At 47.8% G+C, this 25389-nt stretch overlaps 1 protein-coding gene across 3 annotated transcripts; it reads right to left on the reverse strand.

The window, feature by feature from the left end:
* Positions 1-2215: 2215 nt before the first annotated feature.
* s1pr3a (sphingosine-1-phosphate receptor 3a) lies at positions 2216-22199 on the reverse strand. 3 transcript variants are annotated; one of them, XM_056277184.1, is made up of 3 exons: positions 22035-22199; positions 10404-10514; positions 2216-4538 (listed from the first exon to the last, which is right to left on the reverse strand). In XM_056277184.1, the coding sequence occupies exon 3, from the start codon at positions 4407-4409 to the stop codon at positions 3204-3206; it is 1206 nt and encodes a 401-aa protein (XP_056133159.1). In that variant the 5' UTR covers positions 4410-4538; positions 10404-10514; positions 22035-22199; the 3' UTR covers positions 2216-3203. The 3 variants fall into 3 exon arrangements, with proteins under 3 accessions (XP_056133159.1, XP_056133160.1, XP_056133158.1); XM_056277185.1 differs by lacking the exon at positions 10404-10514; XM_056277183.1 differs by lacking the exons at positions 10404-10514; positions 22035-22199 and adding an exon at positions 5384-5641.
* Between the last annotated feature and the right edge of the window lie 3190 nt (positions 22200-25389).

A 25389-nucleotide genomic window follows, 5' to 3' on the forward strand; every position in this document is an offset into this window, starting at 1 on the left:
TGGCCACTGTGTGTGTGTGTAGCTCCTCTTTACGCCAGTAAACCACATTCTAGTCGACTCTTTGCATCATTAAACTATTTATATTTTATAAAACATTTTATTAATCTATTTATATTTTATTTTATTATTTATATTTTATTTTTATTTTGAATAAAACATTTTATAAAATATTTTTAAACTATTTATATTTTATTTTTATCTTATCTTATATTTTATTTCATTATTTATTTAGAAAATGTTTTTTTAGATAAAATATCTTATACAATATTTTTAAACTATTCATATTTTACTTTTATCTTATATTTTATTTTATTCTATTATTTATTTTGTTTTTATATTTTATTTTTTTATTTTTTTAAATAAAATATTTTCTTAAACTATTTATATTCATATTAAACATTCTATTAAGCTCTTTACATCAGTAAACCACGTTCTGTTAGACCTCTTAGACCCCGGGTCTGATAAATAACCCCCCTACTAGTTTTTAGTTGATACATCTGAACTTGTATGGACAAAATATATATATATATATATATATATATATAGAATAACTCTTAAATCCCGGTGTGTGCAGGACTCAAGTGGGGTTCTGTTGTTAAACTCAACCATCTTTGGTTAAAGAGCTGTTTTGTTTTTTTTGGAAACTTGGAGGCATGGCTCTATTTCCACTTCTACTTTTCATCTACTTAACCATGTAGCTCCAGTCCTTTACCTGTCAGTGATATGTCTGAACCCCCCTGGAGTCCACGATGGACCGCTGCAGCTCCGCTCCTGCCCTGCACCTCATCTTGGAAGACGCCAAAGCTGTTTGAGGCCGCAGCGTTTGGCGTTTAAAATGAAGTCTTCAGATGAAACAGTCCATCCACAATGTGGTACTGAGAGAAGAAGCTTCCTCACAGCGACCTGCAAGCACACCAGTCCTCACTTCACTTCTGCCAATGAATGGGAGCGACGGGAGTAACAGGAGTAACGGGAGTAACGTGGCTGCAAATGCAGACGTATGAGGTGAGACTCCTTCCCTGCTGTGTGACTAGTACGTGGCAGCAACCGACTGGAAAATGTGCACATTGATATGAATTAATTAGACTGATATGAATTAATTACACTGATTTGCATTAATTACAGCCTACGCGTTAATATGGCCCTCAACCTTACCAGGCTGAAAAGGCAGACAGTATCTGCCGTCTCTGGACTGCAGACAGATAATGGACCCGAGCCTTGGAAACCTCCTGCCCAGAGGAGCATCTGGTACCGACACACTACCACTGCAGTGTCAGCCCACACTGTCTCGGTACCGTCACACCAACTTTACCTTTACCGTTATTGTCCATTAATATGCTAACCGTATTTAAAGCCTATCTTTATTTCTGTGCATTGTTTGATAGTTTTGCTTTATTCTCTGTTGTTGTTGTTGTTGTTATTGTTGTTGTTGTTGTTGTTGATGATGATGATGATGTTGTGTGTCTTTTGTTGTTTCACAACTGAATTTCCACACAAGGAAAACTAAAGTTCTAATCTTTTTTTTATTCCCGCCCTTTTTCTCCCCAGTTGTACTTGGCCAATCACCCCACTCTTCCGAGCCGTCCCGGTCTCTGCTCCGCCCCCCTCTGCTGACCCGGGGAGGGCTGCAGACTACCACACGCCTCCTCCGATACATGTGGAGTCACCAGACGCTTCTTTTCACCTGACAGTGAGGAGTTTCACCAGGGGGACGTAGCGCGTGGGAGGATCACGCTATTCCCCCCAACCCCCCCCCCCGGACAGGCGCCCCGATCGACCAGAGGAGGCCCCAGTGCAGCGACCAGGACACACACCCACATCCGGTTTCCCACCCGCAGACACGGCCGGTTGTGTCTGTAGGGACGCCCGACCAAGCCGGAGGCAACACGGGGATTCGAACCGGCGATCCCCGTGTTGGCAGGCAGCGGAATAGACCGCTACTCCTTTTCTTACCTTTACTTTTTTCTCTACCTTTTTTTAAATATCTACCAATAACCAGGATCTGGTTTAACCCTCCCTTTTATTGTTTTAGGGAAGCAGAGATGAAAACCAAAAGCTCCGATGGCAGAAGAGGGGGAGTGTGCGTGTGTGTGTGTGTGTGTGTGTGTGTGTGTGTGTGTGTGTGTGTGTGTGTGTGTGTGTGTGTGTGTGTGTGTGTGTGTGTGTGTGTGTGTGTGTGTGTGTGTGTGTTCAGAGGAAAACGATGACACGTGGGTGATGTGATGAAAAGGAAGTTGCTCTTTATTCGGTTGGCATGTTATGGTATTAGGCACTGCACCACCCATGGCTGACCTGCTGCGCCCAGGCTGCAGCCAGGCCTGCGCGCCTACTCACTAGTGGTTAGCAGAGCTGTGAGAGGCCTCTGAAGGCCCGCCCGCCCGTCTGGGGGAGCGTCTCATTCATTTTCACACACACTGACACGCACTGACACACACACACACACACAGTACGCCTCCCGTCAGTAGCTCCCTCCCCGTACCGTGACACTCCCCATGCACACAAAGCAAAGAAGTACTGGTGCCACACAGCTCGTAGTCCCGCCAGGTCCGAGGTTCACATGGAAATAAATATAGTTTACAGACACGTGCGGTGAGGAGTGGGATTCGAGCACACCTACCGTGCAAACCGCAGCACGTGCGACAACAAGCAGTGCTGAGTAACTTTATCTGCGCCCCGTTAATAAGCCGACAACAGCGTGACATTACTGACAAAAACAGTGTGATAAAGCTAAACGATGCTCCGCTACGACTTCTCCGAAGCACAGCCGAGGCCTGGTTTCACGGGTGCGGCCTGTAGCCCGGACCCAGCTTTGAAGCCGAGATTCATTTCGTCTCTCAACTTGGCGCTCGGTTCTTCTCCGCCCGGCTGTGAAACAGACGGCCCAACGCGTCTCGCAGAACGTGTAGACGTGAATCAGGTCAGGTCGACAGTTTCACTTGGAAAGTCACTGTGAATATTATTAATTTCTGTTAATAGTGGCGTCACAGTATCCTGGTTTCACTCTAATCTATACCGCCCGCTTAAAGCGGTCAGCTTTAATGGATTTGGTGGGCTCAAACCAAAAGTCCTTGCTACTCAGTCGATACTTCATCCGTGCTACACTGACCACGTTGCACCAACAGAAAGTGTCTCGTAGCAGTGACCACAACAGTTCTGCTTACTCGGTTCCACGTGACTGTAAAGTCCCGGTGACTTCTGCCCAGTCAGAACTTGCTGAGGGAGGGCAGCGCCCCGGCCTTGACCAGTACGGCCGAGAGGAGGTCGGCTGGCCCTGAGGGGTGGGCCATGGTGGGGGCAGTGGGGTCCCCGTGCTTGTTGTCAGAGGTCAGAGGTGAAGGAAGCTTTCCTCTATTCAGAGTCGACTTGCATGCGATAGTGCTCCCTCCTCCACCTCCACCCAGGCTGGACTTGCTGTTCTCCGCTGTGGGGATGACAGTGCCCAGGTGGGGATTGCCCACCATGGTGGTCCCCGTGGACTCCATGTGGGCCTGACAGCAGCACAGCAGCCGGAAGAATGCCGCTCTCATCTCCCTGCTGGAGAGGGTGTATATGAGGGGGTTTAGGGCTGAGTTGAGCACAGCCAGGGCAATGAACCAGTCCACATGGTAGAGAATGGGGCAGTGGTCCGGGCTGCAGCCCACGTCAAGCAGCAGGAGGAGGAACAAAGGTGCCCAGCACATAACAAACACCCCGAGCACGATCACCACTGTCCGCAGCAAGGCCAGAGAGCGCTCCGAGGGCCTGCTGCTTACCCTGCGCCCGCTGGAGGTCACCAGGCGGTAGATCCTGATGTAGAGGATGATGATGGCCACTAAAAGGGCGCTGAAGATGCTGATGCAGAAGGCCACGTAGCTCTTGGCGTAGAGCGGCAGCACTGTTGAGCAGGAGCTCAGGTCATTGAGGCAGTTCCAGCCCAGGCTAGGAAGGGCGCTGAGCAGCACCGACACAGCCCAGCAGGCCCCCAGCAGGCCCAAGAGTCTCCCACGGCCCGCTGCCTCACATGGACGCAGACGCACCATAGTCATGTGTCTCTCGATCCCGATGGCCAGCAAGCTGAATGTGGAAGCGCTGAGGGCCACAAACATGCTGCCCTCACGGGCCAGCCACTGGGCCGGGGTCAGGAAGAAGGTGTTGCGCCCCGAGGTGAAGATGTTCACTACGTAGGCCACCCCGGCCAGCATGTCAGACAGGGCCAGGTTGCCGATGAGGAAGTACATGCGGTTGTGGAAGCGCTTGTTCCTCCAGAGAGCCAGAAGGACCGTAACGTTCTCCAGGACTATCATCACGCAGATGAGGAGCAGCACGGCCATCTTGCAGGCCCCGCCGCTGCGGGGTCGGTCCCACTTCCCCGAGTGGTTGTAGTGGCGCACGATGACGGCGTTCATCCCTTCCTCCAGTATGTTTCCCATCCTGTCTGCCCTTCGTGACCTTCCACAGTCCAACAGCAGAGGGAGCCACAACACCGGACACAGCAGAGGGAGGCAAGGCTACTGGGACTGGCAGTGAAGCTGCTGGCGCCTCACATCTTCTTCAGGGACCTGCCAGTAAAAGTAAACACGCACATGGAAAACGCTTTATTTACTACGTTCAACTCCCTAAAATGGCAGTTCGTCACATTTCTGTACACTCGAATAACGGAGCGTACTGCAGCGAGGGACCTTTAAACCACGTCTACTCTCCAGAACAACTTGTAAGTCGGAAGTTGTGCCGTTCTCGTGTTGTGGCTTTATGTTGTTGGGGCAGCTTCACCAGCGGCAGCACGACTGGTTGGCTCTACTTCTAGTCAAGTCCAGCCCTGAAATGCCACTTATTGCGAACGTACACAGTAAAAAAAACCCGAGTGTTAATTGGACTCTGAGAGTGTACAAATGGATCCTTTTGGGTTCAGTTTTACACTCTTTTACACTTTTACTGTGTAGAAAAGAATTGTGAAAGAAGGAACAAGATTCAGGAGTTAACGTCCTGCTTTTTTTACACCTCAAACTGGGCACACGCACTATCTATCTATCTATCTATCTATCTATCTATCTATCTATCTATCTATCTATCTATCTATCTATCTATCTATCTATCTATCTATCTATCTATCTATCTATCTATCTATCTATCTATCTATCTATCTATCTATCTATCTATCTATCTATCTATCTATCTATCTTGAGTTCAATACTTGTGTTTCTGAGGATAAAGTTGTGCCTTCTCAGTAAGTAAAGTCAACTTTTCCCAAATGGAAAAGAGTTTTTCCATTTGGGAAAAACGGGTTGAAAGCTTGCACAAGGTTTCTTGTATCCCTTGAAACTGTGTGACCTTAATAACGATGATGCCATGTTTCAAGATGTAAAGCAAATAACCGCACCGGTGCAGAATGTCAGGTCTGCCCTACCTGTCTGCTTCCTGGACTCCAGCTCAACTTACATCCCTGCGGTCCAGTCAGCTTCAGGCTCTTTTACACTATTCCCCTTCTCCTGTGTGTTCACGCACACGTAATGACTGTAAATACGCTCTGGTTAAAAAGTCATACAAAAAATCCAGCGTTCCGTTCAAGTCCCATCTCCTGTCTTGTCTGTAAAAAAAAAAAAGGGAGGGGGGGGGAACTTCCTAGAATTCCCAGTAGTCAGACAAACGGTCGGTGCTGCGAGTCTTTTACTTTTCACGTTCAACTTCACGCCGTGACTTTTTCTAAACTCTGAACGGTCCCGCTCCCACACCACCCAACCAGGATCCTCCCCCCCCTCCTCCCGCTCCTTCTCCTCCTCCCCCTCTCCTCCTCCTCCTCCCCCCCCTCCACTGAGTGTTTACTGCCGGTCAGGGCAGGACTCACACCGGGTCATCAGACAGATGCTTAAATGTTGTGCAAATGTTTTGACTAAAGGTTGTAACACGATTTGTTGTTTGTGCTTTGATGTTTTCAGGCTGTCTGCCTATTATTATTATTATTATTATTATTATTGTTGCTATTATATCATTATTATGGTTATTGTTATTATTGTTATTACTACTGTTGTTGTTGTTGTTGTTGCTATTATATCATTATTATGGTTATTGTTATTATTGCTATTACTACTGTTGTTGTTGTTGTTATTATTATTATGTTGTCATTAATATTGTTATTATTATTATCATCCTCATCATCATCATTATTATTATTATTATCATCCTCATCCTCATTATTATTATTGTTGTTGTTGCTATTATATCATTATTATGGTTATTGTTATTATTATTAATACTATTATTGTTGTTGTTGTTGTTATATTGTCATTAATATTATTATTATTATTATTATTATTCAGAAATCTCTTGAGATGGTATATGAGAGAGACGTTGGATTTCACAAAGGCATGGACATTTACGTGCAACAAAATGATGCAGATATCGGCCTGATATGGCGCTGCAGCTAAAGAGCATGACTTGAAGTCTGAAAGGGCCCCAGCTCGTTCACCGTAGCGGCTGTACTTATCAGAACCAGAATCAGAATCAGAATCAGAATACTTTCTTCATCCCCGAGGGGAGATATATGTGGGTATATATGGACTATATGTGCCCCATTGATGTGCAACACGCTGTAGGTATCAAGGCCCCCGTGACTCCATACATTTGATGATCCACTAAAGTCCACCTACCTGATTTTCCGCCATTTTGGATTTTAACCCCCACCCCCACTATTCTCCCTCAGGCTTTTTTGTTTGAGGACCAATCTGCACCAAATTCGCTCCACAGGAGTAGGTTACCTAGACTGACAGAAAACCCATAAATCAACCCAGTCGGGCGAGCAACATGGCTGCCATTAACCACTGGATTTGACGATGGGCGTGGCCCAGCAACAAATCGGCCTTGCAAATTTTGCATAGAGTTAGCATGGCCTTAGCCTATCCATGTTGGGCTTTTCTAATCACCAGGGCAATTGGTTAACAGATCCAGAGGTCCAATCTGAACCATTCAATGGAAGCCTGTGAAAGGGGGACTGAATGACAGATGGACTCTTCCACAATTCACAGTTAGATGACAGGACATTGCTGTCATTGATCTCTTTTTTTCCCCAGCCTTAGGAAATCTTGATAAACTTAAAGGCTAAACCTGCTGAACACCCCTGTAAGTGTCTGGATACCTGGTCAGATTTAAATGGTCTACATGTGCATGATGAATCCCACAGTCATCACCTGCAGTTTCAAACAACTAGCTCTACACAAGTCTAAGACCAAAGACGGCGGCGCAAACTCACGTCTGCAGCAGCCTCACCCAGCACCGTCCATGTAGTGTCTTTGTTCACATCTGCATCTAAGTTTGTCTGCGTTTAATGGCTGGGAGAGCTGGTGCTGGATCGGCTGGGAGAGATTGGTCTGCTGCAACCTGTGGGCCCAGGGACCATGGCCTTGCCTGGAGCTGTGCCTGAAGAGGAAACACCGTGGGCGGTCTGACAGGATGCGGAAGCGGGGCAGGCTAAGCTAACTGCTAGCCCATGCAGACCGGCAGTTCCGATAACACCGAGGGCGGTCTGGCGGCGGCCTCGCTTAGCCTTGATTGTGTTTTTAGTGTCGACATGTGGAGTGCGGGGAGGTGTGTCGAGGGTGTCTGGCTGGGAGAGCTGGCATTGGATCGGCTGGGAGAGCCTGGTCTGCTGCGTCCTGCAGGCCCAGGGACCACGGCCCTGACCGGAGCTGTGCCCGAAGAGGAAACACCGAGGGCGGTCTGACAGGATGCGGAAGCGGGGCAGGCTAAGCTAACTGCTAGCCCATGCAAACCGGCAGTTCCGACAGTCATCCTGGCTGGCGATCGTTCTCCTGGACAGTGATTTTTTTGTTTAGTTTAGATGTATTATTATGGATATATGTGTTCTTGTAGTTCTTGTAGTTTTTGGATGTGTTGTTGTCTTTGTGTTGCACTCTTGTGGGCTGAGGGAAACCATGTTCCGTTTCATTTCATGTGCCCAAGTGCATGAAATGAGACGACGAATAAAGTGTTTCTGATTCTGATTCTGATTCTGACTAGTTGGCATGCTTTTCCTCCCACAGACAGGCCAAGTGGTTTGGTTTTCCTCACAGTCCCATCACTGGTGTGTGACTACAGTACAAGCACCGAATTTCCTGTTCCAGTGTGTCATGCTGACTCCCCTTTATGTCCCACCCGGTTTTCTAGACATGCATTCTTTCATATGTCATCTTGAAGTAGTTCTGTATTCCCCTAACATGTTGCCTCTGCTCCTGAGTGACTCATTTCAATTCACGTTTCCCAAACCTGTTAACGTTTGATTTAAATCGAATAAGACCAATGTTTTAGGGGGTTGGAATCAAAAAATGGTTAAATGGATGTAGTCGACATGCAGTCGGTCCTGAGCGGAGAACAAAACGTGATAAAACCATCTGTCAGATTCAGTCATCCAGTCCACAGTCCACAGTCCAGAATGTCCATGACAACGCGCCAGCTGATGCGTTCATATCACACTCTATTTATTTGAGTTTCTTCGGTATGTGGCCGCTCTGCTGACGGGTCAGGAGCCGAGCTACAACCCTCATATATCCGCGCTCCGATTGCACATTGTTGTTGATGTCAAGAATGAGCTGGGCCTGGTCCCTCCACCCCTGCAAGTGTGTGAGATAGGTCAGACCTCTCCCACTAGGGCTACCCGGGTCAAAGCAGGATGGAGGAGTCCTTCTATCCTTCTCCTTTTATGCACTTTTGTTCACTCTAATCAGGAGAGGGGGGGTCATGGCTAAGGAGGGGGACGAGACTATGGGCGGCTGAATATAGAACTGGGGTGGGGTAGGCCTTTCAACCTGGGCCCAGTGGGCTCATTGTGAGGGGCCAAAGGGTGCAGTTGGCCTTAAGGAGTATATTATTCTGTCCTTTCAGTAGCTCGGGGCATTGCAGGTACGCGTAATAGAAGTGAGAAAAACAACACATCCGGATTTTAAAAACTAGGAGATTCACTGACAAATTCATTGAACAAGGGCTGATGAATGCGGGTGTAGTCTGCATCAGTGTGACACGACTTTATTAAACACAACAGCACTTAAGACACATTTAACAAATCCAAGTTTCCCTTTCACGCCGCAGTTTCTATCAATTCCCTTTTCAGATGCTGAGGCCACAGCTCGGAATGAGTCATTTTTTGATGACCGTAACGCAACATCCAGAGCATTATCACATTTTTCCTGGCTCCCCCGCTCTCCTGTTGAATCCCTCTCTCACACACACACACGCACACACATTTTGGTGTGTCTGTGTCTGCATATATATAATAATTAGGGATCCAACATATGAAGCATATATTTACCTATGGCAGAAAGGGTGATTTCTATTCTGACCTTTGACAAATTTATCTTCTTTTTAGTTTTTATTAGTATTGGGGTGATGTCTAGTGGTTATCATCCTGATCTATCTGGGATTGATTGGTCTTGCACGGCACCCTCACCCGTGACGTCACTCACTCAATGCGGAAGTGAATGTTATGTTAATGCACGGAGACAGTCGCACTTAGCTCCTGGACTAACGCTTATTTGTATGTTCGGTTGTGTAAAGAAGCACCATCACCCAAAACAAGCGTCTCGCTCGTCAATACACTTATTTATTTATTTAATAGAAACATCTGACGGGCCAAATATAACCCCGTGGCGGGCCAATTTTGGCCCCACTTTGGGCAGCCCAGCTATATACGAAGACTATATATAGATTTACATAAACATCAACTTGTGCTATAGACTTGATATTTTTCGACCTGTGTCGTCTGCTTTATACATGGCACCAAGTGCATCTTTAAGTTCTCCCTCCCTTCAGCGAAAGCAACATAAGTGGGTAACTACCATCGAGACGCTGCACCCCCACTTTCTCCCTCGCTAGCAGTGGTAGTTGACGGCCTTTGTTCTGGGCTGGGAATGTGGGTGACCGTATGACTGTGCAGGAAGCTGGAAAAGAGCAGATGTGCTCCGCCGGTCTCTCCTGTTCAAATAAAGCCTTGTGTTTTATGGTCGCGTCTTCGACCTGAGATTCCATGCCGTGGGCGCACCAAACTGTCTTTTTCCTTGTACTGCAGCCTTTTCTCGGGAACACTGGAGGAGGCAATGAGGTGACGTGAGCAGAATGGCCGGCCAGCTGAGGGAGGAGGAGGAGGAGGAGAAACCACAGCTGGACGGAGATGATGTGGGATTTGGTGCAGACAGGCTGAGGACTGTGTCTGACCCTAAAGGCCCCCAACCCACCCCATCAGCAATGTTAATTCACCCCCCCCCCGCCCGCCGTCCCCTCTTCAGTCTGCGGCGCTCCGCTCTGAGTTGGCCTCACATTGTGTTTACAGAACCCAGCACGCATTCCCATAAAATTCCCAAAAGACCCAAAAGGGTACAAATCCATTATTCCGACCACTGGATGGTGCGGTGGCTGGAAATGGAGGGTTCGGGGGCCATTACCTCTCATTGTGTGTTTACGCAATGCAGCTTGTTATGCTGTTCCCACATTATGGCTGGTGACGCTAGCCAGTGTATAACACCCTGGAGAGACGTCGGTTCCACATCCAGGCTCTGAGAGATGGAGAGAGAGAGAGAGAGAGAGAGAGAGAGAGAGAGAGAGAGAGAGAGAGAGAGAGAGAGAGAGAGAGAGGAAAAGAGAGATGGAGAGAGAGAGGGAGAGAAGACTCAGTACTCCTGACGTCTTTTTAGAAGAAAGTAAGTCCGCATGTGCCAGAGAGCTGTTTTGCAGGGATACTGACTTAACCCTCGTGTTGTCCACACATTCTGTGTACCGCCCTTGTCTTAAGGGTCGTTCATCAGCCGCCTTCATTAAACCCCTAAATTAAAGCAACTTAATTTAATTTTAAACCCCAAATCTATTTTGCACGAAGAAACAAGCTGTCATTCATCACAAACTGTGTGACCATCTGGGTTTTCCCTCTGCACGGTGCAGAAAGACTGCATTTAACCAGTGGACACTGTCCTCCACCAAAAAAAAACGACCCCATAGGTCGTCTGAACAAGCAGCCCATTGCAGGCATAACGCAGGCCATGTTATAGGTTTATGACCTCCTTGGAAGAGCTAATTAATATTCTTCTGTCTGTGCTATGATTGGTTAAGTACGAATACTGTCGTCATACAGAAGAGACGGAGGGTGATTGTTCGTTGTGGGTTAGGGTTAGGGTCTCTCTCTCTCTCTCTCTCTCTCTCTCTCTCTCTCTCTCTCTCTCTCTCTCTCTCTCTCTCTCTCTCTCTCTCTCTCTCACACACACACACACACACACACACACACACACACACACACACACACACACACATGATTATGTGGTTTATAAGGTCAACCTGATTTTTCGGTGGTTTACGGAGACCCACCTTTCCAACCATCTTGTCAACTTAAAAGTTATGCCTAAAATGTTCATTTGATCTGCAGAAGACAAATCTCATGTCAAAAACACCATTCCACTTTCAGAGCATAGACTGACATTTCACAGGCTTATGGGGTCAATAAAAGTGTGGTTTATGGGGACAACTGGATTTATGAGGTCTGTTTACATACAACACACAAAACTAGCCACTTGCTGGTTTATGGGGACAACTGGGTTTATGAGGTCTGTTTACACACAACACAAACCTCTGAGCGTTTCATTCGCTCCACCGAGCCGGGTCTCCACGCGCACGTGTGTGACAGGCACCGGTTCCGATGGAGCACGTGAGAGACGGAGAGATGTCTCTTGCCGACTGCTAGCTATCTTAATCTTATGACAAGTCAGAAACGGGACTGGAGGGTTAAAAGGTGCAAGATAACGCTTAGCCTAAATAAGTAGAAAATCAGATGCATTTTCTTAACTTCTCCAGCATTGGTCTAACGTTAGGCCTACAGTTAGTTTTGACCGGGCGCAGCCATCTAGCACTACTAATTTGCCCATGCCTTGCTAGCTAGCTCAATCTTGTTATAGCTAACTGCTATCTGCTGGAAAAATATGTATCCATGGATAGATTTTAGCCTACAAACGCGAATTTCACAAGCATTTTACAGCTAGCCCATTAATCAATGGCAATTCTGTAAAAGTAAAACCACCAGCACTAGCTAGCACCCTGTATGCTAGCCTAACACAGTAGCCAGCTAGCTAGCTAACAACAGAAAAGTAGGTTTGTTATGGCCGGTTAACACATAGACATTTGGGGTTAACAAGCACTCTCAAATGCACGTTTATTAGCGTGTCAGCTTCATATAAGTACAAGCATAATCAAATTGAACTGCTAATAAATAATGTCTCTTTTTACAACAGTCATGACTTACGTGGTCATCTGCAGGCTCTGGATGAGTGAACCTCGCATGCGTGCAGCAGCTCCACTGGCCGTGACGTTTTACCGCGACTTTGTGTGTAATTTCCCGGGAATTTGTGTGCATTTTCCCGCTGTGTGTGTATGTTGCAATTACCAATTCTCACCTACAGGGCGCTGTTCGAAGTTCCCACATACAAAACTCGGTTTATAAGGTCCATGTTTGTAAAGGTCACAAAAGACGTGGGGAGGGGTATAACAGTCAAATAGCAATATAAATTAATAATACCAGTAATGTAGTAATCATCCATGTATTGATTGTAATGAATGAAAGGTCACGTGTTTAACTTGACCTACTCACGGGTGTACGTGCAGTGCGCGTGACGTATACAGGAAGTTAGAAGCGCATGTTATGAAGGTTGTATGTCGGATGAACGCTAGTAAAAGCTACACAGTTAAGAACCTACGAAGTCGGCTCGTTCTTGAATTATTCTTATGTCAGTAAGACAAGGCGTCTACGGACATTACATGGTGTCAGAATAGTCTGTGTATCGGAACACGAGCGGTCATGCCGAAGTTTAATCCGCCGAGTGAATTCAAGTTTGACTGCCCCGTTGAATGGCCGGAGTGGAGACAACGGTTTTCGCGCTTCAGGCTCGCGACAAAGCTGGATAAAGACGACGGGGAGATTCAAGTGAGTTCGCTGATTTATGCAATGGGAAGCGAGGCTGAAAAGATATTCAGCTCGTTTGACTTCGCGGCGGAGGGTGATAAAGTGGACTATGATATCGTACTGAAAAAGTTCGACGGCTACTTTATTCCCCGCCGTAACATCATACATGAGAGGGCGTGCTTCTATCAACGTAGCCAGCAGCCAGGAGAGACAGCGGAGATGTACATCCGGACATTGTATGAGCTGTCTGAACACTGTGAGTTTGGGGACAAGAGGGATGAACATATCAGAGATCGTCTGGTAGTGGGCACAAAAGATAAGGTGCTCTCCCGTCAGTTCCAGCTCACAGCGGACCTTACTCTGGTGAAAGTCATTGAACAAGTGCGCCAGGCGGAGGCAATAACAAAGCAGCTCAGCCTCCAAGCTAACCAACCAGAGGCCCTGCTGGCTAACGTCAATGTTGTCCGATGGCGGGACGAACGCCAAAACAAAAAGGGCGGACAGCGTCATGGTGGCGGCAGTCCGGCAACCAACAAAGTAGATGAATGCGGGAGGTGCGGCAAGACGCAGCACACCGATGAGCGGAAGTGTCCTGCAACGAACAGTAAGTGCAACAAGTGTCATAAAAAGGGACATTGGGAGCGTGTATGTCACTCTAAAGCGGTGAGAGAAGTCACTGAAGAGGTTAAACAGCTGTACTTTCTGGGAGAAGTTGGCAAAGAGAGCAGTCAGGAAGATTGGACTGTTAGTTTAACAATAAGTGATGTACCAACAACCTTTAAAATTGACACGGGGGCTGACGCTACTGTTATCAACCAAGGGACATTTAAAAAGCTGAAGCCAAACATAAAACTGGGACCTCCTGACACATGCTTCATAAGCCCAGGTGGAAACATCAGCTGCATAGGACAGTTTCAAGCCACAACCAACTACAAGGAGAAACAATACTCCTTTCCAGTGTATGTGATCAAGGGGAGAGGCAGCTGTCTGCTGAGTCGTCCAGAGGCAGTGGAGATGGGTCTAGTGAAGCGGATGAATGAGGTCAGTGGAGTTTTCGGTTCAAGTGGACTGCTGAAAACAGACCCAGTGAAAATAGCTCTGGTGGAGGGTGCCCAGCCATACGCGGTGCATACAGCCAGACGGATACCGCTGCCACTTGTACCACTGGTTAAGAAAGAACTGCAGCGCATGGAAAATGAGGGCATTATTGAAAAAGTGACTCAGCCCACAGAATGGTGCGCCGCTATGGTGCCGGTGCTGAAACCGAACAAGAAAGAGGTTCGCTGCTGCGCTGACCTCAGGAGGCTGAATCGAGCGGTGAAACGTGAGAAATACGTGCTGCCCACTATGGAGGAAATAATGCCAAGGCTCGCAGGGTCAAAGTTCTTCACAACGTTGGATGCAGCAAGTGGGTTTTACCAGATCCCCTTGCATGAAGACAGCAGGGGGCTCACCACTTTCATCACCCCATTTGGGAGGTATGCTTTCTGCCGCCTTCCATTTGGTATAACGAGTGCTCCAGAGATTTTCCAGAGAAAGATGGCGGAAACTCTGACCGGGCTAGAGGGCACAGAGGTGTACATGGATGACATCCTTATACATGGAGAGACTGAGGAAATCCATGACCGGCGCCTAGCAGAGGCGCTGGGGGTCATTGAAACAGCAGGTCTCAAACTGAACCAAGCGAAATGCAAGTTCAAACAGAAACAAGTCCGCTTCCTTGGTCATATCATCAACGAGGCAGGCATCAGACCTGACCCGGACAAAGTGGCCGGAATAGAGAACTTTCCTCAGCCCCAGAACGTGACGGAACTCAAGAGGTTCCTCGGGATGGTGAACTATTTGGCAAAATACGTCCCAGAGCTGTCCACTGTAGGTCAGCCGCTTTATGGACTGCTTAAAGCAACGACAGAGTGGCTGTGGGGACCTGCACAGAACACAGCATTCCAAGACCTTAAAGCAGCATTCGCCACCGCCCCGGTACTCACCTTTTATGACGTCACTAAGGCTACGGTGGTGTCAGCAGATGCCAGCAGCTACGGGCTGGGAGGCGTTCTGCTCCAGCAGCACGGGGAACACTGGAAGCCCGTGGCCTACTGCTCCCGACGGCTGAGTGACGCAGAGACAAGGTACGCACAGATCGAGAAAGAGTGCTTAGCCAGCGTCTGGGCATGTGAAAGGTTCGAGAAGTACTTGTTTGGGCTTGACAATTTCAGACTTGTCACCGATCATAAACCACTAGTGCCTCTCACGAACAGCAAAGACTTGGATAATGTGCCCATTAGGTGCCAGAGACTGTTAATGAGGCTGATGCGTTTCAACGCAGTGGCTGAATACGCACCAGGCAAAACTTTAGCTGTGGCTGATGCACTCTCCAGAGGCCCAGAGCAGTGCTACGGAGATGGTGCTTCTCATGATGATGTTGCAGCGCACATTGATGCCATCGTGTGCCAGGTGCCTGCCACACCTCAAAGGATGCAGGAGATAAAACAGAGCACGGATGGGGATCTGCAGCTCCAGACAGTGTTGGGCTTCATCAGACACGGCTGGCCTGAGTATGTCGATAAAGTGCCGGAGACAGTCAGAGACTTTTATCAGGTGAGAGGGGAGTTATCTGCGGTAGATGGTTTAGTCATCAGAGGCAGTCGTATCGTCATTCCCACAGAGATGAGGGAGGTGATCTTAGACAGAATACACGACGGGCACCAGGGGATAGTTAAGTGCAGAGAGAGAGCTAGCCAGTCAGTGTGGTGGCCCAAAATGACAGAGCACATTACAACAAAGATACAGCAATGTCAATTCTGCAGAGAACACAAGAACACACAGAGAAAAGAGCCTTTAATGTCAAGTGAGCTCCCATCCAGACCATGGCAGAAAGTTGGCATAGACCTGTGTGAGTACAAAAAGCAAAACTACTTGATAGTGTCTGACTATTATTCCAGGTTTTTGGAGATCCTAAATCTACCAACAACTACTAGCAGTCAGGTTGTAGCTAGGCTGAAGGCTACATTTGCACGTTTTGGTATCCCTGAAATTGTAGTTAGTGATAATGGGCCACAGCTAGTTTCAGAAGAGATGAGGAGGTTCAGTGAGGATTATGATTTCATCCATGTGACTTCAAGCCCACACTACCCCCAGAGTAATGGACAGGCAGAGAGGGCTGTTCAGATAGCCAAAAGCATATTAAGGCAGGAAGACCCTCTCCTCGCCCTGTTGACATACAGAGCTACACCCTCTTCTTCCACTGGAGCCAGTCCAGCGGAATTGCTCATGGGTAGGAGACTCAGAACCACCTTACCCACATTGCAGCATAACCTGAAACCGGCCTGGCCTAAAGAGGAACTGATCAAAACCGCTGACACCGCAGCCAAATCGAGGCAGGCTTTCTACTACAACCGCAGGAACGGCGTGCGGACACTGCGCCCACTGAACTCGGGTGACGCAGTACTCACCAAACCTGATGGACAGAAAACATGGACAATGCCAGCAGTTGTTCACAGTCAGAGCTCCACTCCCAGATCCTACATAGTGGAGACAGCTCAAGGTGAACATTACAGAAGGAACAGGCGCCACCTGTTGGCCACACCTAAAACACTCACCTTTGTCATTAGGGATCCTGACCATGTCACTCCAGGGGAGAATGGAAACATGGATGAGTCCCGAGCAGCAGAAAGGCCAACTTCCACACCATATGTTACTCGCTCTGGCAGGGTGAGCAAGCCTGCAATCCGGCTGGATTTGTGAGGCGTATGGACTTGTGTACTGTGGGGGATTTTTTATTTTTTTTTGTGAAAAGGGGGGTGATATACAGGTTAGAAAATCATCTTAGAGGGGGAGATGTAATGAATGAAAGGTCACGTGTTTAACTTGACCTACTCACGGGTGTACGTGCAGTGCGCGTGACGTATACAGGAAGTTAGAAGCGCATGTTATGAAGGTTGTATGTCGGATGAACGCTAGTAAAAGCTACACAGTTAAGAACCTACGAAGTCGGCTCGTTCTTGAATTATTCTTATGTCAGTAAGACAAGGCGTCTACGGACATTACATTGATAATGCTTTAAATGATTATCATTCAATAATTATAACGATTTGAAATCCATGAATTACGAGACTATCAAAATTGGTCCCCTAACCCGAATGGCCTCGTAATGCTGGTGTGTAAACAGGAAAATCTGTTTCATAAACCCCATAATCCTACTCACACACACACACACACACACACACACACACACACACACACACACACACACACACACACACACACACACACACACACACACACACAGAAGACACGGAGGGTCGACAGAAGGGACGACATTATTCACGCTCAGCCAGTCGTAGCACAGACAGACGGATCTTTCAAGGGGGTTATAAACCGATAACATAGGCCGTGTTATACGACCTATGTTGTAGCTCGCTCATTGTGACCTGTAGTTACGTTTTAAAGTTAAGCGACCTCTAGCTGTCGTGCTGCTAGTAGCAATCTTAGTTACTATATAAGACGGCGGAACAACACAAAAACGCACTGACTACATGTTCTATTGTTGTAAAATAATTTTTAGCCCTATTTACTGACGACTTACCTTTATCAGCCTGTCTATGAGGCGTTGTAAAAAGGATGTCAACAAGTAGATAAAAACCCACAATGCACAGAGGCGAAAAGTATCTGAGGCATACCTCCTGCCGCCGGTAGGAGCGCTACTTTAGGTAACGCTCCGGTGGGTCGTATTAGAGGGTATACGACCTATATGTGATCGTATGGGTTGGAGGACTTGCAAGGTCAAACATGACCCAAACATGTTTTAGGGTTAAAAAAAATGGCCCTAAGACAATCTTAGTACCCTTGTGGTGTACAGCTTTCATGGAAATATGAACAAAAACAACGTTTCACTTTTTCTAATGTTGGGGGTCACTATAGTCATCACATTTCAGGTGGGGAAAAAACATCATTTAGAGTCTTTTCTCTGCTGTTAAACACTGTTATGGGTCATTTTGACCCATAAAACAACATTGTCATTAGAAGAAGAAAATCTGAAATACCTGAGTATCTAAGAATGTCTACATCTAATCTCTGGATATCTGAAGCTGGAAAGGGAGTAAAGGAGTTTAGGTAACAATCTGTACTTTCTGTACGAAGTACCACATAGAAAGATTCTGAAAATAGTCGCAAAAAGATTACTGAACTGGGAATAAACCAACTGCAGTGGAAAAATAAAGTACATTTGTATTCACACGGAACGATTTGAACCCACAACTCCAAAGGGACGGGAGCCTCATTTCAAACTAGGGGACAGAGCCTAGATTTTTTAATGACATGGTTGGGAATTTGTTCTTTGACCAAGATTCGTCTGGCTTTGGTGGCAATAAATGTGACTTCATGAAAAAAAGAAAAGAAAGAAAAATGTAACCATACAACGTTTCTGAAATATAGAATGAGCACAGAGAGATAACAGAGTATCTGTGTGAAAGTAGATGGCTCCCACTGAGAATATTTGAAAGGTATGATTAAAATGAAATGAAATGATGTGTGTGTGTGTGTGTGTGTGTGTGTGTGTGTGTGTGTGTGTGTGTGTGTGTGTGTGTGTGTGTGTGTGTGTGTGTGTGTGTGTTTGTGTTTGTGTTCTCTGCGGATTATCACCTTGTCGTGGTGGAGAAGCCTGCGTTGTCCCGAGATCTCAAGAGCAATGCCGTCTGGAGCTTTACTCTTTGTAGGGTCACCCATGGCAGTAAATTCAAGGGGGTGGGGGGTCCCTGACAAAGAGCAATCCAACCAAGACCTCAACGGTCGAACAGGTGGAGGATGATGGCTGACTTTAGGGAAGCATCACAATGGCCGGGATGGGCCCCCAGTCGTCTTGCACTCTATGCCACTGGATCCTGACCCAGATCTATCAAGGAACGTGTGGTGGCTATCTGTGCACCAGTCTTCCCACGTGAAACAAAGTCATGCACAGGCATCCTCAATAAAGGGAACCCACCCTAACATCCCGGATTAAGTTCTTTGGCAACCGGCAAGTGACAACGGGGGCAGGATTGTGAGATCTGGAAGTTCCTAGTGCTTAGTAGTTAGCGGTTACTCGAGTAGTAGTAACCCAACTTACTAGTAGTGACACCCGAGTTACAAGCCACAAGGCAGATAAAAGAGTGGCTCTCTCTAGAGCCAAGGCAGATGTCCAGGAACGGTTTAGGGAGTTTAAGAACACCTGGTGGACAGAAAAGGCTCTGTAAATCCAGTGACTGGTAGACTCGGGTGACACCAGAGGCCTTTTCAGCACTACTAAGGCCATCTATGGTCCAAGCAACCACGGCTCAATCCCTCTGTGCTCAAAGGATGGGCAGGAGCTGCTGAAGGATGAGTCCATTAACACCTGATGGAAAGAGCACTTCCAGAAACTCAACAGCACAACTGAACCAGACAGACATCGCCAGCCACGTTCTCCAGAGTCCCATCAGAGAAGACATTTGGGAACCTCCCACCATGACAGAGGTTCAAGATGCCATCAGGAGCCCTAAGAACAACAAGACCGCTGGTCCAGATGGGATCTCAGCTGAGTTCTTAAAGGAAGGTGGACCAGAGCTCCTGTATCACATCTATGCCCTCCTCATCAAGGTCCGGGAAAAAGAAAAACTTCCCTCAGAGCTCAGGGATGCTCAAATAGTAGTCATATTCAAGAAAGGGGACAAGGCAGAATGTGGAAACTAAGGGCCATCTCACTCCTGGCAACAACAGGCAAAGTCCTCGCTCATATCCTCGCAAACCAACTGCTACCACTGGCTGAGAAAGTATTCTCAGAATCTCAGCAAGGCTTCTGCCCATCCAGAGGTACAGCAGACATCATATTTACAGCACGCCAACTCCAGGAAAGATGCTGTGAACAAAGGCAGCCTTTGTACATGGCTTTTATAGACCTAACAAAGGCCTCTGACTCAGTAGACCGCCAGGCTCTGTGGAGCATACAATCAAGATATGGCAGCCCTGACAAATGCATCAGAATATTGAGGCTTCTACATGACGGTATGTCAGTCACAGTGCTCAGTAATAGAAGCTCTGAGTCAGAGCCCTTCGCTGTGCAAACAAGAGTGAAAGTCAAAACGGGACACATCATCACACCCATCCTGTTTGCCATCTTTATTGTTGCTATACTCCACCTCATTGAAGAAAAGCTGCCACGGGGGATCCCAATCTTATACAGAACTGATGGCAGGCTATTCAACCTTGATAGGTTCAAGACCAAGAGCAAAGTCTGCAACACCACCATCATGGAGCTTCAGTATGCAGACGACAACACCATTGCAGCACACTCCACAGAAGACATCCAGGACATTATCAATGGTATACAGAGCCCTGGATCTGGCATTAAACATCAAGAAGACCCAGGTCCTATATCAACCTCCGCCCAACCAGCCCTCCACGCAGCCTACCATAAAAGTGGGCAACAAAATTCTTGAAAACGTGATCACTTCCCCTACCTTGGCAGCCATCTTTCCTCAAAAGCTGACATTGACTCTGAGGTCAACCATCACCTGAGTTGTGCCAGTGGCGCTTACGCCAGACTCAGGAAAATTCTTTGAAGACTGAGACCTAAAGGCCCAAACAAAAACTCCTGATCTACAGAGCTGTTGTTCTCCCCACCCTGCTGTATGGAGCAGAGTCATGGACTACCTACAGCAGGCACCTGAGAGCCCTGGAACAACACCATCAAAGATCCTTACAAAAGAGCCTGAGGATCAGTTGGAAGGACAGACGCGTCAACATCAGTATTCTGGAAGAAGACAACATGTTATCACGACCTCAATAATGCAGCACCCACTCCAATGGACAGGCTATGTCATCCGCATGTCCAACATATGTCTCCCCAAACAGGATCTGTTTGGGGACAATATCAAGATTCCATTGCCTACCAACAGGGGGATTGTCCGATTCGAACCTTCCGTTACCGACCGTTACCTTCGGCTTGGTCGGGCGTCCCTAGAGACACAATTGGCCGTGTCTGCGGGTGGGAAGCCGGATGTGGGTATATGCCCTGGTCGCTGCACTAGCGCCTCCTCTGGTTGGTCAGAGCGCCTCTTCGGGGAGGACGGGGAACTGCGGGGAATAGCGTGATCCTCCCACGCGCTACGTCCCCCTGGCGAAACTCCTCACTGTCAGGTGAAAAGAAGAGGCTGGCGACTGTATCGGAGGAGACATGTGGTAGTCTGCAGCCCTCCCCGGATCGGCAGAGGGGTGGAGCAGCGACCGGGACAGCTCGGAAAAAAATGGTAATTGGCCAAGTACAATTGGGAGTAAAAGGAGGGAAACAAGAGAAAGAAATTCAACATCACATCAAGCAACTGGGAACACATTGCACTGGCTAGGCACTCTTGGAATAAGTCCGTGCAGGAAGGACCTGCACATCATGAAATGGAACTCCACTGTGCCGTGGAGAAAAAGCGACAGCACCGCGAGGAGGCAGAGAGACAAAAGGGCTCAACCACCACCACCACCAACCACCACCACTTTACCCTGACCACACTGCACCAAAGTATGTAGATCGCGGATCGGCCGCTACAGCCATCTGGAGACCCGCAAGTCGACAACCCAACGGAGAGGACAGTCATGCTTGCTTTGATTGACCACTGATGATGATGATGATGATGATGATGATGATGATGATGATGACGACGGTGTGCGCGTGCGCGTGCGCGTGCGCGTGTGGGGCTGTTTTTTTATTTTCTTATTTTGCCATTTGGCCCATTCAGCCCTGCTACATTGTTTAACTTTTCTTTCAGTGTCTGTTATTGTAATGAAATAGAAACAAGAACATCAGTGATGCAAAACACAACTATTATGTGACGTGAACAGAACAATCTGGGATCGTCGTCGTACGTTTGTAACTGGAAGTAGGTTTAGTATTGACTGCACGTTGTCAACTGAGTATCTAGCATTACATATTATTTAAATCATCCTGTCTGGACGCTTTACACTGACATTGTAAAGCAGATGATTCAACAGAGCTAAAGTTACCTTGTCTGAATCATGATTTTAGGCTAACCCAGAAAAAAAAGCTCACACATCAGAAACACTTCAAGACTTTTATCGAAATATTGATTTGTTTGAGCATGTTAAAGGTGATAGAGAACGTTTTACTTACATCTCTGTCGATGGCGTTTCTGTGAAATCCTACCTCGAATGAAGCCACATGGACAATACCAAGTGATTGAATATGAGGGAGAGGCTAGGAGAAAATAGTGGTGGAGGGGGCAGAAAAAAATATTTTGCCAATTTTGTTACCAATGAGGATCTCTCTCTCTCTCTCTCTCTCTCTCTCTCTCTCTCTCTCTCTCTCTCTCTCTCTCTCTCTCTCTCTCTCTCTCTCTCTCTCTCTCTCTCTCTCTCTCTCTCTCTCTCTCCCCCCCTCTCTCTGTCTCTCTGTCTCTCTCTCTCTCTCTCTCATCATCATCAGCTGCTTCTCCGGGGTCGAGGTGGCAGCAAGCTAAGTAGGGCACTCCAGACGCCCCTCTCCCCAGCAGCACCCTCCAGCTCCTCTTGGGGGACCCCAAGGCGTTCCCAGGCCAGAATGGACATGTAGTCCCTCCAGCGAGTTCTGGGTCCACCCCGGGGTCTCCTCCCAGTTGATCTCCCTGGACCAGTCTGCGATGCCTGGAAGTCGGCACACCCCGGTCCCCGCCTTTGCCTGCTGCCCGGCCTGCATTGCGTCCTACCCCACTGCTCATCCCCGCGGGTGGTGGGTTCACGGGGTCCAATGCGGATTATAATGTTAATTAAAAACAATGCAAAATCTCAACGTATTACAACGCACGATCTGATGTCGTCGTGTTGGTGTCGTTCCCATGACATCATAATTCATGTTGCTCCAGGACCATCATCGCAACAGAGCAATCACGCTTTTGTGACGTCGTGCCTTCGTGACTCGGGGAAAAACCGGTAAATACCAAAGCTACCCTAAGATAACCTCAACCTCAACCTAACCCTAACCTTAAAATAACACTTACCCTACCCTTAACTTATAGCTAACCCAAGCTAAACCACGACCATCCTTTTCCCAGAGCTGCAAAGGCGCGACAGCACAAGTCAAGTCAAGTCGGTTTTATTTGTATAGCCTGCAGTGCTCTGCAGCGGTTCCCGGCTGCCCCCTGAATTCACCACATTGGTGTCAGAAGTGGGATGGTGAGACCGCGAGGCCATCGGAAGCGCGTGTGCCCAGAGGCGTGAGGGAGCTGATATGCTGTTACGCGCAAATCGAACAAACAAATCGAATGGAAAGGATTGTAGCAATGACCTCGTTTTGCACTGAGACGAGGTTATTCTGCCATTTGGTTTTGCTCCTTAAAGGTGACCTCACAATTATAAGTGACCACAACAACATGATAGCGCAGTTGCAATGATGGTCCTGGAGCAACATTTATGATGACGTCATAGGAGCAATACCAACACAGCGATATCAGATCCACTGTATTACAACAGCGTCTATATTTTTGATACAATACACTAACAAACATTTTTGGAGTAGTCGCGCCCCCCCCACCTCCGCCCGTTGAATCTGTACAAATGGTACAGCTAAACGTGAGACTAAATGTCAGTTTGTGAGTGGGTGAGATAAGCGCAAGTTATACTTTCCGCGTCCGCGAGTACTCGTGACGTAAATTTCGTCATTAGAGGGTGTACCCGTAGGGTCCGCGCGGACATCCGCGTACCTTCTTTTTTTGTTGGGGGGGACAAGGGCGCAACTGCGCATGCGCTGGTAAACAAAAATGGACGCCGACTTGGAAGAGAGGCTGTGTGAAGAGGTCCGTCGTCACCCTCATCTTTATAATTCGTCATTAAGGATAACCAGATGTGCACAAATTCATGGAAGGAAATTGCCAGGACTTTGGGGAAAGAAGAAGGTGCGTGCCGACAGAAACGGAAGTATTTGAGAGACCGATTCGTGAAGGCAAGAAAGAAGCTGAAGGGAAGAAGCGGTGCACGAAGCGGGAATGTTTGTGTTCCCACCATTGTGCTAAAACACAACAAACAAAGCAGCTCTTCTTCTTCTTGCATGTATGTCGCCATTTTGCCAAGCGGACTCCAGTAAGTAGTATAAGCAGAAGTACTACGCGTCCGCTCTAGAGTATATCCAGGCCCTTAGGAGTCAGTTAGTCAATTAGGGGCTTCGCATCTAAAAAGAAGCAGAGCTTGGAGTAGGGGTGGGGGGGGGTGCAACAGGGGCTGGGAGCTAAAACTAATACATGGGGGGGATTCGGGATAACAAGGAGCGGCCCACCGTAACAAATGATGGATATGCATGATGGAGTGGGGGAAACGTGGATAAAGAAAGCAGAGAGCCAAAGAGGGGGGAACAGTCAGAGGTTGTGGGAGGGGGCTGTGAGAGCTGGCCCCCCCCCCATGTTCCACTACTCCCCCTTCCTCCTCATTCTCTCCTTTCTCCATCTAACTCTCTTTTAAGGGTGTCACTGATTGTGAGGGGCAGCAGGCGCCCTGGCCCTCTCGCTCATGTCAGCCGAGGCCTCGCAGATTAATGAATGGGCCCCCAGAGCTGTTGACTTTACCCTGAACTACGAGAGATGTGCAGACCCTTCCGACACTCTGGGAACCATTTATAACCTTATCAAAACAATCCACGAGGCCTCGGCTCAGTGTTGCTGCAGGGATACAGATTTCCTGGATATTTTGTTCTGTTGAAAAAAAAACTGTCACCATTGGTCAGAACAAATACTGAGAAAAAAGCCCCTGTCGTAACACAGCATAGCATACATTTCCATCACAGTGAGTGTATGTGTGTGTGTGTGTGTGTGTGTGTGTGTGTGTGTGAGTGTACAGCATTGTTATGAGTCAAGGCTATCTGACGTAGGCTCCGGCGGTGAGTTAGCCTGTTAGGAATGTAACGTTTAGTGGGAACCAGGGGAGTGCTGTGGTGCTGGAAAAAGGGGGAGGGCCTCTTGGGTCTTCTTCCTGCTGCCCCTTACTCCTGCAGTTGCCCTCACACACACACACACACACACACACACCACCACCACCACCACCACCACCATAAAAACAACAGTTTCTGATCTAATGGAATTTCAGCGGATCCAAACTTCCTTCCACACAACATGATTGCGTTAGTCGGTTTGCACTAGTTTGGCTGCACAGCACATGACCTGGGTCAAAAGAGAACCTGTACACGGCACATGTTGCTCCCGCAGAATGTTCATGGACATGTCAAGGTTTGCAAATCATCATTTGTCACAAGGCTTAAAGAACACAATACAATGGAGTCAGCCATTCATCTGGTTTCAGACATTCTCAGATCACGGTGGAGGAGGGGAGCTTCAAGAGCTGATAGGGTTAGTGTCTGGGTCAGTGAAGTTTGGGCGGCAGTTGGGAGGTGGGGGCGGGGGTGGGGTGGGGTGGGTATCAGTAGACTGGGAGGTCTTTAAGGGTTCCAGGTAGCAGCCAGTCTGAGAAACAGTCCTGCTAGATAGCTCTGCTGCCCTGAGATAACT

This window comes from Lampris incognitus, chromosome 3 (genome assembly GCF_029633865.1).
Source record: "Lampris incognitus isolate fLamInc1 chromosome 3, fLamInc1.hap2, whole genome shotgun sequence".
NCBI lineage: Eukaryota > Metazoa > Chordata > Actinopteri > Lampriformes > Lampridae > Lampris > Lampris incognitus.